Genomic DNA, 17,638 nt, shown 5'->3' on the forward strand with positions numbered 1-17,638 from the left:
TAGACGAGTAACATCCGTCAACAGTATAGTGCATCGCGCTACAACGCATTTCGCCGATCTAGCGAGAAGCATAATTGAGTGCGCGGCCCAGTAACACTACAAGATTTTGTTTAATTTCTCGTAAGGGGTTTGGGAATGATTTACCTGGGGACCCCAGGTTATTATGTTCAATAAAGATTCGGCGGAATGATGAATGACAGGCTGAGTGCGTGCGCCCAGTAAGGAATGATTAGTTCGGTATTACTTCAACTAACCATGTGCTTTCGCGCCACTGCGGGCGCGCTTGTGTCACAAGTCAAGAAAAGCACCTATCCACGAACCCCGATGGGAAGGTTCGTGCGCGCGTGCGCAGTGCTGACAACAGCGTCTATGTAGCGCAGGTAGTCTTGGAACTTCTCCCTCCAGTATGCAGTATAACCCCTATTCAGGTTTCTATAGTGCATAGTGACAGTGTATAGGGGTTAATTAGGTATAAACTACAGTACAGCTGTACTTACACTTACATTCACAAGCATGCAAGCTCACCTGGTCCAATGAGCGGGAAACGGAGGACAAGGTATGGTGACGTCATAGTCACGTGACCTCATAAGCTCATAATCACGTGACCTCAGACCCAATCAATGATCAATTAGGTTCGGGCATGGTCAGCCCCCTGTCACCCGATCTTGAGGTGACGTACGTCACCTCGTTTACGCAATCAATGTCTGAAATGCTACACATGTCCGATATGAGGATAAAAGCGCGGGTAATTTTGGCACCACTGTACAGTGGTGCCAAAATCGTTGGGTGGGTTCATGGCTAGAGCCCTTTTTACCGCCGTGAGGCGGGCGCGCGCTACTGCAAGCGCAAGGGCTCTGGATAGAGCAAACTAAAGCCCTTTTGCGCTTGCAATGCCAATAGCGCGCGCGCGACCGCCATTCCACATTTAATTCGATCCATGGTCGGTGAAACAACAAACAAGCGCATCACGCATACGGAATAAGTAGTAAAGTAGTATAGTATAGTAGTACAGTACGCAAATGGTTAGGTGAGCCAGTCAGTAGTGCATCACTGCATCGCGCTATACTATAAAAGTTAATTGACGATGTCAATTCATGGCAGCTCGGCGCGGCACAGTAACGCATCGCGCTACAACTATAAAAGCAACAACGAAGACTTGATTGTTATTTAGTATTGCTCGCTTCCTTCACAGCTCGTTGCAGCCCAATTAATAGCGCGGCCCAATAAATAGTGCATTGATACAATTTATAAAACGTTGTTGCTTCGCGTGCATTGTCAATTGTCATGCTTGCTTTGCTTCGACGAGATCGAAGCTTTGCAAAGCAACGATCTGGAAGGGTTGGCATTGTCAATTAACGATACGAATACGCGTACGATATGACGATAAACATTTTTGATGCGCGGCCCAGTAAAGAGCATTGCCCTACAAACTACAAAGACTAAACACACAAGTAAATGATATGAAATGTGAAAATGAATGCGCAGTCCAATAGCAATAAGGGAATTGAAATCAAATTGCACAATAATTATATATTGTAAAGTCATAAAGTGTGTCAGACAAAATGCGGAATACTACGAGGTATTTTGCTTGCCACCTCATGGTTAACAATATCTGTCAAACTCTGTTTAACAAGGTTTATCACTATTTCTGAATACTTTAACAAAATGTGACTGACACTTGTGACTGACACAAAATACCAAATAAATTAACAGTACGAGATGAATCATTATTCGACACAATGCACAATGAAAATGGAGTAGTGTGACTAAAAGGCTTAATTGCAGCAGAATCCAGATTGAATACGCCACTCTTCAGCACAAGCGGGAGGATTGCAACTCCTGCTAACTGTATTGATACAATCCACGTCACATCCTGTTGAGTGTTGGGATATTAATGTGGTTATGATAATTCAATAAATCTGGCATATCGATGATTTTGTAAGTAAAGATATTAATATTTTTTCTCATTCCCAAATACAGCATTAAAATACAAATTTTCAAGTGCTAACCCGAAATATCCTGCCATCCAGTGCACTCACACAATTTTAGATCATCAGGAGCTTCTGGACCTGATGAGGTGAACAGGTAAGGCTCACAGAAACACTCCTCTGTGAGGTGACAGGTGAATAGGCAGTACTAACTGGTGGGACGGTATTGGTAAGGCTCACAGAAACACTCCTCTGTGAGGTGACAGGTGAATAGTCAGTACTAACTGGTGGGACGGTATTGGTAAGGCTCACAGAAACACTCCTCTGTGAGGTGACAGGTGAATAGTCAGTACTAACTGGTGGGACGGTATTGGTAAGGCTCACAGAAACACTCCTCTGTGAGGTGACAGGTGAATAGTCAGTACTAACTGGTGGGACGGTATTGGTAAGGCTCACAGAAACACTCCTCTGTGAGGTGACAGGTGAATAGTCAGTACTAACTGGTGGGACGGTATCGGTAAGGCTCACAGAAACACTCCTCTGTGAGGTGACAGGTGAATAGTCAGTACTAACTGGTGGGACGGTATTGGTAAGGCTCACAGAAACACTCCTCTGTGAGGTGACAGGTGAATAGTCAGTACTAACTGGTGGGACAGTATTGGTAAGGCTCACAGAAACACTCCTCTGTGAGGTGACAGGTGAATAGTCAGTACTAACTGGTGGGACGGTATTGGTAAGGCTCACAGAAACACTCCTCTGTGAGGTGACAGGTGAATAGTCAGTACTAACTGGTGGGACGGTATTGGTAAGGCTCACAGAAACACTCCTCTGTGAGGTGACAGGTGAATAGTCAGTACTAACTGGTGGGACGGTATTGGTAAGGCTCACAGAAACACTCCTCTGTGAGATGACAGGTGAATAGTCAGTACTAACTGGTGGGACGGTATTGGTAAGGCTTACAGAAACACTCCTCTGTGAGGTGACAGGTGAATATTCAGTACTAACTGGTTGGACGGTATTGGTAAGGCTCACAGAAACACTCCTCTGTGAGGTGACAGGTGAATATTCAGTACTAACTGGTTGGACGGTATTGGTAAGGCTCACAGAAACACTCCTCTGTGAGGTGACAGGTGAATAGTCAGTACTAACTGGTGGGACGGTATTGGTAAGGCTCACAGAAACACTCCTCTGTGAGGTGACAGGTGAATAGTCAGTACTAACTGGTGGGACGGTATTGGTAAGGCTCACAGAAACACTCCTCTGTGAGGTGACAGGTGAATAGTCAGTACTAACTGGTGGGACGGTATTGGTAAGGCTCACAGAAACACTCCTCTGTGAGGTGACAGGTGAATAGTCAGTACTAACTGGTGGGACGGTATTGGTAAGGCTCACAGAAACACTCCTCTGTGAGGTGACAGGTGAATAGTCAGTACTAACTGGTGGGACGGTATTGGTAAGGCTCACAGAAACACTCCTCTGTGAGGTGACAGGTGAATAGTCAGTACTAACTGGTGGGACGGTATTGGTAAGGCTCACAGAAACACTCGTCTGTGAGGTGACAGGTGAATATTCAGTACTAACTGGTTGGACGGTATTGGTAAGGCTTACAGAAACACTCCTCTGTGAGGTGACAGGTGAATAGTCAGTACTAACTGGTTGGACGGCATCGGTAAGGCTCACAGAAACACTCCTCTGTGTCCCTCCATTGATGAATTCCGTTCCCCTGGTCTGGCTGAAGATCGCATATTCCTATATCGTACCACTGTCCACACTTTTCTTCTTTACAGTGCTTCCCGTCTGTAGAGGTAGTAAAATTATATATCGTACTATCTATATATTAGATATAAGGCTAATAAAATGATGCACTCACCAGGTACACATCTGATATACACAGTGATGGAGCACTCACCAGGTACACATCTGATATACACAGTGATGGAGCACTCACCAGGTACACATCTGATATACACAGTGATGGAGCACTCACCAGGTACACATCTGATATACACAGTGATGGAGCACTCACCAGGTACACATCTGATATACACAGTGATGGAGCACTCACCAGGTACACATCTGATATACACAGTGATGGAGCACTCACCAGGTACACATCTGATATACACAGTGATGGAGCACTCACCAGGTACACATCTGATATACACAGTGATGGAGCACTCACCAGGTACACATCTGATATACACAGTGATGGAGCACTCACCAGGTACACATCTGATATACACAGTGATGGAGCACTCACCAGGTACACATCTGATATACACAGTGATGGAGCACTCACCAGGTACACATCTGATATACACAGTGATGGAGCACTCACCAGGTACACATCTGATATACACAGTGATGGAGCACTCACCAGGTACACATCTGATATACACAGTGATGGAGCACTCACCAGGTACACATCTGATATACACAGTGATGGAGCACTCACCAGGTACACATCTGATATACACAGTGATGGAGCACTCACCAGGTACACATCTGATATACACAGTGATGGAGCACTCACCAGGTACACATCTGATATACACAGTGATGGAGCACTCACCAGGTACACATCTGATATACACAGTGATGGAGCACTCACCAGGTACACATCTGATATACACAGTGATGGAGCACTCACCAGGTACACATCTGATATACACAGTGATGGAGCACTCACCAGGTACACATCTGATATACACAGTGATGGAGCACTCACCAGGTACACATCTGATATACACAGTGATGGAGCACTCACCAGGTACACATCTGATATACACAGTGATGGAGCACTCACCAGGTACACATCTGATATACACAGTGATGGAGCACTCACCAGGTACACATCTGATATACACAGTGATGGAGCACTCACCAGGTACACATCTGATATACACAGTGATGGAGCACTCACCAGGTACACATCTGATATACACAGTGATGGAGCACTCACCAGGTACACATCTGATATACACAGTGATGGAGCACTCACCAGGTACACATCTGATATACACAGTGATGGAGCACTCACCAGGTACACATCTGATATACACAGTGATGGAGCACTCACCAGGTACACATCTGATATACACAGTGATGGAGCACTCACCAGGTACACATCTGATATACACAGTGATGGAGCACTCACCAGGTACACATCTGATATACACAGTGATGGAGCACTCACCAGGTACACATCTGATATACACAGTGATGGAGCACTCACCAGGTACACATCTGATATACACAGTGATGGAGCACTCACCAGGTACACATCTGATATACACAGTGATGGAGCACTCACCAGGTACACATCTGATATACACAGTGATGGAGCACTCACCAGGTACACATCTGATATACACAGTGATGGAGCACTCACCAGGTACACATCTGATATACACAGTGATGGAGCACTCACCAGGTACACATCTGATATACACAGTGATGGAGCACTCACCAGGTACACATCTGATATACACAGTGATGGAGCACTCACCAGGTACACATCTGATATACACAGTGATGGAGCACTCACCAGGTACACATCTGATATACACAGTGATGGAGCACTCACCAGGTACACATCTGATATACACAGTGATGGAGCACTCACCAGGTACACATCTGATATACACAGTGATGGAGCACTCACCAGGTACACATCTGATATACACAGTGATGGAGCACTCACCAGGTACACATCTGATATACACAGTGATGGAGCACTCACCAGGTACACATCTGATATACACAGTGATGGAGCACTCACCAGGTACACATCTGATATACACAGTGATGGAGCACTCACCAGGTACACATCTGGTATACACAGTGATGGAGCACTCACCAGGTACACATCTGATATACACAGTGATGGAGCACTCACCAGGTACACATCTGATATACACAGTGATGGAGCACTCACCAGGTACACATCTGATATACACAGTGATGGAGCACTCACCAGGTACACATCTGGTATACACAGTGATGGAGCACTCACCAGGTACACATCTGATATACACAGTGATGGAGCACTCACCAGGTACACATCTGATATACACAGTGATGGAGCACTCACCAGGTACACATCTGATATACACAGTGATGGAGCACTCACCAGGTACACATCTGGTATACACAGTGATGGAGCACTCACCAGGTACACATCTGATATACACAGTGATGGAGCACTCACCAGGTACACATCTGATATACACAGTGATGGAGCACTCACCAGGTACACATCTGATATACACAGTGATGGAGCACTCACCAGGTACACATCTGATATACACAGTGATGGAGCACTCACCAGGTACACATCTGATATACACAGTGATGGAGCACTCACCAGGTACACATCTGATATACACAGTGATGGAGCACTCACCAGGTACACATCTGATATACACAGTGATGGAGCACTCACCAGGTACACATCTGGTATACACAGTGATGGAGCACTCACCAGGTACACATCTGGTATACACAGTGATGGAGCACTCACCAGGTACACATCTGATATACACAGTGATGGAGCACTCACCAGGTACACATCTGATATACACAGTGATGGAGCACTCACCAGGTACACATCTGATATACACAGTGATGGAGCACTCACCAGGTACACATCTGATATACACAGTGATGGAGCACTCACCAGGTACACATCTGATATACACAGTGATGGAGCACTCACCAGGTACACATCTGATATACACAGTGATGGAGCACTCACCAGGTACACATCTGATATACACAGTGATGGAGCACTCACCAGGTACACATCTGATATACACAGTGATGGAGCACTCACCAGGTACACATCTGATATACACAGTGATGGATCACTCACCAGGTACACATCTGATATACACAGTGATGGAGCACTCACCAGGTACACATCTGATATACACAGTGATGGAGCACTCACCAGGTACACATCTGATATACACAGTGATGGAGCACTCACCAGGTACACATCTGATATACACAGTGATGGAGCACTCACCAGGTACACATCTGATATACACAGTGATGGAGCACTCACCAGGTACACATCTGATATACACAGTGATGGAGCACTCACCAGGTACACATCTGAACTCTTCGCAGGAATTCTTGTCACAGACTCGCGTACTCCTCCACTGATGTGTCCCGTTCTTATCGTCTCTACATTTTCCTATGTCAATCCACCGTCCGCAGGCTGAACAGTCCTCTGAAGCGTGAAACGTTTATTAAAAAGTCGAAACATTACTGACTGGTAGAAGAAGTATTACCTGGTATGACTGACTGATAGAAGAAGTATTACCTGGTATGACTGACTGATAGAAGAAGTATTACCTGGTATGACTGACTGATAGAAGAAGTATTACCTAGTATGACTGACTGATAGAAGAAGTATTACCTGGTATAACTGACTGGTAGAAGAAGTATTACCTGGTATGACTGACTGGTAGAAGGAGTATTACCTGGTATGACTGACTGGTAGAAGAAGTATTACCTGGTATGACTGACTGGTAGAAGAAGTATTACCTGGTATGACTGACTGGTAGAAGAAGTATTACCTGGTATGACTGACTGGTAGAAGAAGTATTACCTGGTATGACTGACTGGTATGACTGACTGGTAGAAGAAGCATTACCTGGCATGACTGGCTGGTATGACTGACTGGTATGACTGACTGGTAGAAGAAGTATTACCTGGCATGACTGACTGGTAGAAGAAGTATTACCTGGTATGACTGACTGGTAGAAGGAGTATTACCTGGTATGACTGACTGGTAGAAGAAGTATTACCTGGTATGACTGACTGGTAGAAGGAGTATTACCTGGTATGACTGACTGGTAGAAGAAGTATTACCTGGCATGACTGACTGGTAGAAGGAGTATTACCTGGTATGACTGACTGGTATGACTGACTGGTAGAAGAAGCATTACCTGGCATGACTGGCTGGTATGACTGACTGGTATGACTGACTGGTAGAAGAAGTATTACCTGGCATGACTGACTGGTAGAAGAAGTATTACCTGGTATGACTGACTGGTAAAAGGAGTATTACCTGGTATTACTGACTGGTAGAAGGAGTAGTACCTGGTATGACTGACTGGTAGAAGGAGTATTACCTGGTATGACTGACTGGTAGAAGGAGTATTACCTGGTATGACTGACTGGTAGAGGAAGTATTACCTGGTATGACTGGCTGGTATGACTGACTGGTATGACTGACTGGTAGAAGAAGTATTACCTGGTATGACTGACTGGTAGAAGGAGTATTACCTGGTATGACTGACTGGTAGAAGGAGTATTACCTGGTATGACTGACTGGTAGAAGGAGTATTACCTGGTATGACTGACTGGTAGAAGGAGTATTACCTGGTATGACTGACTGGTAGAAGGAGTATTACCTGGTATGACTGACTGGTAGAAGAAGTATTACCTGGTATGACTGACTGGTAGAAGGAGTATTACCTGGTATGACTGACTGGTAGAAGGAGTATTACCTGGTATGACTGACTGGTATGACTGACTGGTAGAAGGAGTATTACCTGGTATGACTGACTGGTAGAAGAAGTATTACTTGGTATGACTGACTGGTAGAAGAAGTATTACCTGGTATGACTGACTGGTAGAAGGAGTATTACCTGGCATGACTGACTGGTAGAAGGAGTATTACCTGGTATGACTGACTGGTAGAAGAAGTATTACCTGGTATGACTGACTGGTAGAAGGAGTATTACCTGGTATGACTGACTGGTAGAAGAAGTATTACCTGGTATGACTGACTGGTAGAAGGAGTATTACCTGGTATGACTGACTGGTAGAAGGAGTATTACCTGGTATGACTGACTGGTATGACTGACTGGTAGAAGGAGTATTACCTGGTATGACTGACTGGTAGAAGAAGTATTACTTGGTATGACTGACTGGTAGAAGAAGTATTACCTGGTATGACTGACTGGTAGAAGGAGTATTACCTGGCATGACTGACTGGTAGAAGGAGTATTACCTGGTATGACTGACTGGTAGAAGAAGTATTACCTGGTATGACTGACTGGTAGAAGGAGTATTACCTGGTATGACTGACTGGTAGAAGGAGTATTACCTGGTATGACTGACTGGTAGAAGAAGTATTACCTGGTATGACTGACTGGTAGAAGGAGTATTACCTGGTATGACTGACTGGTAGAAGGAGTATTACCTGGTATGACTGACTGGTCGTTATCACAGCATGTACTGGTCACATTGCGCACTTGTTCCTGACAGTAATTGGGACTGCAGACTCTCCACTCCTCCTGCACACACCCACTCTCATCAAGAACACACGATACTCCTACCCACTTCCCGCAGTTACAATCTTCTTCTTCTTCTTCGTCTCCCCATGTTTCTTCCTTTTCTTCCTCTTTGTTGTCTCCTCCTTCTCTAACGCCTGTGGAGATGCTTGTCGAAAACTAGTCCTCCTCAATCCAAATTTATATTAATTTTTCCTAACTATGGAGCCAGATCCCTAAAATTTCATTTCCAACTTCGATTAGGACAAACTTATTATTTTAAAGATTTAAATCTCATGTCAATATGTTGAAGCTGAGAAATTAAATAAAGTTACCATATACACAGGGGGCCGGGGGGGGGGGGGGGGGGGGGCTCAGTCGCTGAGTGCCCGACTGAGATAACTATTTTTGGTATGACTTGCAATCACCACTCATTCGAGGAATACATCAAATCAAAGAATATTCGTGTTAATCTTTTTCCGAATGAAGGCTCATTTTTGCATTTATTTGTCTAACCAAGTTGTATTGAATTAGCTTTCGAATCTCGGATGACCGAGATATGAAGCATAACGGGGTTATCCTTTACGTGTGATCAGGTAATTCGGTTCAAACTAGATCTGCATTATAAGAATCGTGCAGAGAGTCCAATTATGGTGTCGCAGCACGCTATCACATGATTAGTGATTGGATAATCATTGATTACCCAATCAATTTTGCTAAAGAGATAAATAAATTGCTTGATAACTTCGTCATTTTAAATTCGGTTTACACCATCCTTTCAGATTATATCCCGGATTTTATGACCTATAGTAATATGTTACAACGGAGTCTTTAACATATTCACAAACACGAGTATAAGCAATTCAATTTGATTGGGTGTGCCCCCAAAAATCAAATTTTGAAATTCAAACCCTCGAATGAGTAGTGACAGTATACCATCTGCAAAGTTACAGGTCTCAAACATGAAACATGGAGGTGGTACTATAAGACCCAACGTATAGGTACTGACTTTTGCCCCCCCCCCCCTGTATTATAATATAATACCACAGCAAAGTTGAGCGATTGGTTTCTCCTCCATGATATCGCACCCAGGAGTACAGTCCCTGATCATGGTAGCATCACAGGACTCCGTACACCGCCATTCAGAACATTCACACCTATCCGCGTCACAGCACAACTGTCCTATTTCCTTCTCCTCCTCCCTCTCGCACCCCTCCGCACAGTTCCTGATCATAGTCCCGTCACACGTGTCCGCACACTGCCAGTCCGTGCACGTGCAAACAGGCTCAACAGAACAGCAGGGCTGGGCTATAGGTTTCTCCTCAATATCGCACTTGTTCTCGCAGGTCCGGATCATGGTAGCGTCACATGACTCTTTACATTCCCACTCTGTGCACGTGCAAGGTGGCTTGTCTAAACAGCAGTTATCTTTCGTAAACCGTGCCTGAAAATGAGAGAGATAAACCAACATTACCTCAATATCACACCCAGGAGTAGGACCACCTTACCTCAATATCACACCCAGGAGAAGGACCACACTTACCTCAATATCACACCCAGGAGTAGGACCACACTTCCTAGTGTAGGTGTTATCACACTCTTCGTCACATTCCCACTCCGAGCAAATGCAGTTTACTGAAACATTCTCAGTATCAAGCTTCAACCTACCAAAATAATGATATTACCTTATCAGTTACCTTATCAGTTACCTTATCAGTTACCTTATCAGTTACCTTATCAGTTACCTTATCAGTTACCTTATCAGTTACCTTATCAGTTACCTTATCAGTTACCTTATCAGTTACCTTATCAGTTACCTTATCAGTTACCTTATCAGTTACCTTATCAGTTACCTTATCAGTTACCTTATCAGTTACCTTATCAGTTACCTTATCAGTTACCTTATCAGTTACCTTATCAGTTACCTTATCAGTTACCTTATCAGTTACCTTATCAGTTACCTTATCAGTTACCTTATCAGTTACCTTATCAGTTACCTTATCAGTTACCTTATCAGTTACCTTATCAGTTACCTTATCAGTTACCTTATCAGTTACCTTATCAGTTACCTTATCAGTTACCTTATCAGTTACCTTATCAGTTACCTTATTGTATCGTATTTTATCAGATGCCATCGTGGAGTAGGTGGTCTCCTGCACCTTTTTCCCCTTGACATAAAAGAAAAAACCTAGACATGCAACCTGCAATCCGAAAGTGATTGCAGCCCTTACGGAAGACTATAAGGTGTTCATGCTTTTATTAATGATACATAATGATAGCTTGTAAACCCCAGAAGTTTCCAGTATCGTTATGGATCGTAACACTTACTGAGCCTGGTGACACAAAGCCAAAAGCTGCATGCTGGGACCGGCTTAAAATTTTTAAAGAAACGAATGGTCTTCGTATCATTCATTCCTGTAGATTTGAGTGCGGAAGGGCGGCGAAAATTTATATCGACTCTGCACAGTTGTGAAGTGAAAGTGCATACTATTATACTCATAGTGGTAGTTAAATGGATGGAAATGTAATATTATTCTATTAGTAATGCTGTAGCCCAAGGTATATGTTTGACCCCATGTGGTGTAAGTCATCTGATAGACACGTTATAGACACGTGAAACATCAAAAAACAAGAGGCCGAAATTGGAAGCGATAATTATCGAACTAAATAGATACCGAGAAACGGTAAATATGCACAGGGAAGGGGTATAATATATCAGTTACCTTAATGGTTCAAATAATAATAACTGTGTTAAATTTAATTGTGCACAGTATAAGCCGCGCTAATTAATCGTGCACAGTATAATAAGTCGCGCTAATTAATCGTGCACAGTATAAGCCGCGCTAATTAATCGTGCACAGTATAAGCCGCGCTAATTAATCGTGCACAGTATAAGCCGCGCTAATTAATCGTGCACAGTATAATAAGCCGCGCTTATTAATCGTGCACAGTATAAGCCGCGCTAATTAATCGTGCACAGTATAAGCCGCGCTAATTAATCGTGCACAGTATAAGCCGCGCTAATTAATCGTGCACAGTATAAGCCGCGCTAATTAATCGTGCACAGTATAAGCCGCGCTAATTAATCGTGCACAGTATAAGCCGCGCTAATTAATCGTGCACAGTATAATAAGCCGCGCTTATTAATCGTGCACAGTATAAGCCGCGCTAATTAATCGCGCACAGTATAAGCCGCGCTAATTAATCGTGCACAGTATAAGTCGCGCTAATTAATCGTGCACAGTATAATAAGCCGCGCTAATTAATCGTGCACAGTATAAGCCGCGCTAATTAATCGTGCACAGTATAATAAGCCGCGCTAATTAATCGTGCACAGTATAAGCCGCGCTAATTAATCGTGCACAGTATAAGCCGCGCTAATTTGAACCGGTAAAAATGACTTATCCGGGCACCCTGTTAGTCAGTACTAATATATAATATAAAGGATAACTTATAACCAAGAATAAGTTAACAATAATAGGTGAGCTGCTAAAACATACTGCATTTTGGATCGTCGGGAGGGATAAAGGGACATTTAACTGCTATCTCGAAGAGCTTTCCGCACTCCCTGTTGTCTAACATGAGCCCATTCTCGCACAAACACATTCTGAATCTGGGTCTTGTTTTCATTACACAGGTTATATCTCCGCAGTCAGGGTTACTCCACTCGCTCCAACCTGGGTATTGCACGTTAGTCACTAAATAAATCAGCAACTGTGAAGCATATCTAAAGTTTGCAGGAGACAGAGTGCAAAAGTTACAAGATAAGATTAAGAAATTCTGTACTCTGATTATCTCTGATTTTGCAGGAGTAGCTATACTCGAGTCTATACTCGACTGTCACATGACTTAACACGTTTTCTAGGTGGCCCTGAATGACTATTCGAAACCCTCTCATCTGACCCTAACCCAATCCCTAACTGAAACACATGCTTTAACTCTAACTCTAACTTTAAATTTTCGCCGATATCTTCGCCGATATTTTTAACCTTATGTCATGGGGGTGATTCGGAATCAGCATTTCAAAAATACATCGATTGAAGTTGGTTTCAAATTTTTTTTAAATCTCGAAGTTCGAGTGTAGAGAGATTTAGTTTTACACTCCGTAAAACTAAATAGCAAAATCTCACAAGCAGCTTATGTCGAGGAGCCATAAAATTGTCAGACGTCAATCTTGTGAGGATTAATGCCCTAATCTTGAGAGGATCAATGCCTTAATCCAAGCCAGAAATTGACTGAAGAGTTTCGGCTCATTGTATCAACGGAAGCATCTGATTTTTACATAGACTACATATTATAGCAGATTATAACACTTACCTTTGCTGCAGGTTTTTTCCATTTGGTAGCTAGTACCATTAGCACACTTGCTCCTGTCAAGATCCTGTCTATTTGTTTCGTCAGTGCAGGCACAATCTCTGTCTTGTCGCTGGTTGCAAGTGTTGTCACATCCTGACCACTCCCCCCAACTTGTCACATCATCTAGTGAGCTTTATATCAGAGTGTCACAAATCACAATGACTGTTTAACAAAAATAAGCAAATGAAGATTAAGCTGTTAAAGTGGCACTCACATGGTAACAAGTAACCATGGCAACTCACATGGTAACAAGTAACCATGGTAACTCACATGGTAACAAGTCACTATCGTAACTCACATGGTAACAAGTCACTATCGTAACTCACATGGTAACAAGTAACCATGGTAACTCACATGGTAACAAGTAACCATGGTAATTCACATGGTAACAAGTCACTATCGTAACTCACATGGTAACAAGTAACCATGGTAACTCACATGGTAACAAGTAACCATGGTTACTCACATGGTAACAAGTCACTATCGTAACTCACATGGTAACAAGTAACCATGGTAACTCACATGGTAACAAGTAACCATGGTTACTCACATGGTAACAAGTCACTATCGTAACTCACATGGTAACAAGTAACCATGGTAACTCACATGGTAACAAGTAACCATAGTAACTCACATGGTAACAAGTAACCATGGTAACTCACATGGTAACAAGTAACCATGGTAACTCACATGGTAACAAGTCACTATCGTAACTCACATGGTAACAAGTAACCATGGTAACTCACATGGTAACAAGTAACCATGGTAACTCACATGGTTTGGCAGCGCATTCCTCCTCTCGTGTTGCAGAGCCACCCAGATATCCACATTTGTCCTGTGCCTCGCTGCCCTCCCACTGTATACCTCTATTTGCTTGACAGCAACAGGACCTACGAGCTATTGCAAGAGAGGCTGCACATGTTGGCTCCTCTGAAGTGCACCCGCCCTCCCACGGTCCCCACACTGCCAGGGAACACTCTATATAATAGTAACAAGTAACCACGGTCCCACACTGCCAGGGAACACTCTATATAATAGGCAACTACTCTCAATTCTCAGATACAGTTCAGTTATCAGATCTGCAAACTAATTACTCAAGGGAAACGAGGTGTATAGACTATAGAATACAAGTTGTTACCCTAACAGTGGAGGATTTAAAAAGAGAACCTGTCGGGCAGGTCTCTGTTTAAAAAGAGAACCTGTCGGGCAGGTCTCTGTTTAAAAAGAGAACCTGTCGGGCAGGTCTCTGTTTAAAAAGAGAACCTGTCGGGCAGGTCTCTGTTTAAAAAGAGAACCTGTCGGGCAGGTCTCTGTTTAAAAACAACAAGTAACCATGGTAACAAGTAACCTGTCGGGCAGGTCTCTGTTTGAAAAGAGAACCTGTCGGGCAGGTCTCTGTTTGAAAAGAGAACCTGTCGGGCAGGTCTCTGTTTAAAAACAACAAGTAACCATGGTAACAAGTAACCTGTCGGGCAGGTCTCTGTTTAAAAAGAGAACCTGTCGGGCAGGTCTCTGTTTAAAAAGAGAACCTGTCGGGCAGGTCTCTGTTTAAAAACAACAAGTAACCATGGTAACAAGTAACCTGTCGGGCAGGTCTCTGTTTGAAAAGAGAACCTGTCGGGCAGGTCTCTGTTTAAAAAGAGAACCTGTCGGGCAGGTCTCTGTTTAAAAACAACAAGTAACCATGGTAACAAGTAACCTGTCGGGCAGGTCTCTGTTTGAAAAGAGAACCTGTCGGGCAGGTCTCTGTTTGAAAAGAGAACCTGTCGGGCAGGTCTCTGTTTAAAAACAACAAGTAACCATGGTAACAAGTAACCTGTCGGGCAGGTCTCTGTTTAAAAAGAGAACCTGTCGGGCAGGTCTCTGTTTAAAAAGAGAACCTGTCGGGCAGGTCTCTGTTTAAAAACAACAAGTAACCATGGTAACAAGTAACCTGTCGGGCAGGTCTCTGTTTAAAAACAACAAGTAACCATGGTAACAAGTAACCTGTCGGGCAGGTCTCTGTTTAAAAAGAGAACCTGTCGGGCAGGTCTCTGTTTAAAAAGAGAACCTGTCGGGCAGGTCTCTGTTTAAAAACAACAAGTAACCATGGTAACTCACCTGTCGGGCAGGTCTCTGTTTGAAAAGCTTCTCCATCACAGTTACTTTCCAAGTGGACCCCAGTGTCGTCCTGACACCCGCACTTTCTATATCTCTTCCTCTTACAAGTGAACACGTCGCAGTCACTCCAACTCTCCCATTCTTCCCACTCATCTGATTTGAATAACCATAATATTGGAAATATAATAACAATATTTGAAAGTATTCATATTCTATACAAAATGCTAGTTGGCTTTTAATTTGTTTGGAAAACAAAATAGGATATTTTTCTGCAAACAGTCCATAGGACTGAAAAAATGATTAATAAGCTTTCGGTTCAAAAGAATTAAACTCTAAATCATCCAAATTGCAATCAGTTTGGATGAGAGTTTAATTCTTTCGAACCGAAAGCTTATTAATTATTTTCTAAGTTAGTCGACGGTCGATTTAGATTAACAACATGACACAGTGCTCCTTTATAATAGCAAATTTAGTCGCAGTAAACTTGGTTTAAAACAATTGAAATAATAAATGTGACTAAATTTATGGTAGACTTGATGCGTCGTTTTTAGGATAATCCATGTCTGGCTCGATACATTTGCAAGGTAGGAGGACAGGTTTGCTCTAGTAGAAGTTGGGGTTTTGTACTCACATTGCAAGGTAGGAGGACAGGTTTGCTCTAGTAGAAGTTGGGGTTTTGTACTCACATTGCAAGGTAGGAGGACAGGTTTGCTCTAGTAGAAGTTGGGGTTTTGTACTCACATTGCAAGGTAGGAGGACAGGTTTGCTCTAGTAGAAGTTGGGGTTTTGTACTCACATTGCAAGGTAGGAGGACAGGTTTGCTCTAGTAGAAGTTGGGGTTTTGTACTCACATTGCAAGGTAGGAGAACTGGTTTGCTCTAGTAGAAGTTGGGGTTTTGTACTCACATTGCAAGGTAGGAGGACAGGTTTGCTCTAGTAGAAGTTGGTGTTTTGTACTCACATTGCAAGGTAGGAGGACAGGTTTGCTCTAGTAGAAGTTGGGGTTTTGTACTCACATTGCAAGGTAGGAAGACAGGTTTGCTCTAGTAGAAGTTGGGGTTTTGTACTCACATTGCAAGGTAGGAGGACAGGTTTGCTCTAGTATAAGTTGGGGTTTTGTACTCACATTGCAAGGTAGGAGGACAGGTTTGCTCTAATAGAAGTTGGGGTTTTGTACTCACATTGCAAGGTAGGAGGACAGGTTTGCTCTAGTAGAAGTTGGGGTTTTGTACTCACATTGCAAGGTAGGGGGACAGGTTTGCTCTAGTAGAAGTTGGGGTTTTGTACTCACATTGCAAGGTAGGGGGACAGGTTTGCTCTAGTAGAAGTTGGGGTTTTGTACTCACATTGCAAGGTAGGAGGACAGGTTTGCTCTAGTAGAAGTTGGGGTTTTGTACTCACATTGCAAGGTAGGAGGACAGGTTTGCTCTAGTAGAAGTTGGGGTTTTGTACTCACATTGCAAGGTAGGAGGACAGGTTTGCTCTAGTAGAAGTTGGGGTTTTGTACTCACATTGCAAGGTAGGGGGACAGGTTTGCTCTAGTAGAAGTTGGGGTTTTGTACTCACATTGCAAGGTAGGAGGACAGGTTTGCTCTAGTAGAAGTTGGGGTTTTGTACTCACATTGCAAGGTAGGAGGACAGGTTTGCTCTAGTAGAAGTTGGGGTTTTGTAGTCTCCTCACAAGCTCCTTCATGCCAGCTAGGTTTACACGCACAACGGGGGGCTGTGACACTTGTTACACTGCTGTCACATGTTTTTCTGCCCACTTCACAATGGGTGGATATCCCTTGCATCCATATGCATTTACCTAAGTTGCCATGGTTACCATAATATGGTGGTCATATCTTAACATTATATTACTATTAGTTGTATAGGTTCTGAAGATTATAACATAGGTTCTGAAAATGATCACGAATCTTTATGACATTGACTTTAAGTTGAGGTCACAATTTAATTCTTCTTGAA

The 17,638-nt window shown here is 43.3% G+C and overlaps 3 protein-coding genes across 4 annotated transcripts in view; all 3 read right to left on the reverse strand.

Annotated features, from left to right (window-relative positions):
• Nucleotides 1-17,638, reverse strand: part of LOC134815899 (cilia- and flagella-associated protein 53-like) — an 889,273-nt gene that overhangs the window by 367,621 nt on the left and 504,014 nt on the right. The window lies entirely within an intron of this gene.
• LOC134815896 (probable ubiquitin carboxyl-terminal hydrolase MINDY-4) overlaps nucleotides 1-17,638 on the reverse strand; it is a 623,521-nt gene that overhangs the window by 96,140 nt on the left and 509,743 nt on the right. The window lies entirely within an intron of this gene.
• LOC134814842 (A disintegrin and metalloproteinase with thrombospondin motifs adt-1-like) overlaps nucleotides 1,453-17,638 on the reverse strand; it is a 30,681-nt gene continuing 14,495 nt past the window's right edge. For both annotated transcript variants that reach the window (XM_063823138.1, XM_063823139.1), the window contains 12 exons: nucleotides 17,295-17,480; nucleotides 15,674-15,826; nucleotides 14,348-14,536; nucleotides 13,535-13,696; nucleotides 12,718-12,894; nucleotides 10,761-10,852; nucleotides 10,262-10,661; nucleotides 9,148-9,375; nucleotides 7,036-7,164; nucleotides 3,582-3,725; nucleotides 2,010-2,069; nucleotides 1,453-1,873 (listed from right to left, as the gene is read on the reverse strand). In XM_063823138.1, coding sequence (XP_063679208.1) covers nucleotides 1,776-1,873; nucleotides 2,010-2,069; nucleotides 3,582-3,725; nucleotides 7,036-7,164; nucleotides 9,148-9,375; nucleotides 10,262-10,661; nucleotides 10,761-10,852; nucleotides 12,718-12,894; nucleotides 13,535-13,696; nucleotides 14,348-14,536; nucleotides 15,674-15,826; nucleotides 17,295-17,480 — 2,018 coding nt within the window. In that variant the 3' untranslated portion in view covers nucleotides 1,453-1,775. The remainder of the gene's footprint in view (nucleotides 1,874-2,009; nucleotides 2,070-3,581; nucleotides 3,726-7,035; nucleotides 7,165-9,147; nucleotides 9,376-10,261; nucleotides 10,662-10,760; nucleotides 10,853-12,717; nucleotides 12,895-13,534; nucleotides 13,697-14,347; nucleotides 14,537-15,673; nucleotides 15,827-17,294; nucleotides 17,481-17,638) is intronic.

This window comes from Bolinopsis microptera, chromosome 5, assembly GCF_026151205.1.
Source record: "Bolinopsis microptera isolate Bmic1 chromosome 5, MBARI_Bmic_1.0, whole genome shotgun sequence".
NCBI classification, from domain to species: Eukaryota; Metazoa; Ctenophora; class Tentaculata; order Lobata; family Bolinopsidae; genus Bolinopsis; species Bolinopsis microptera.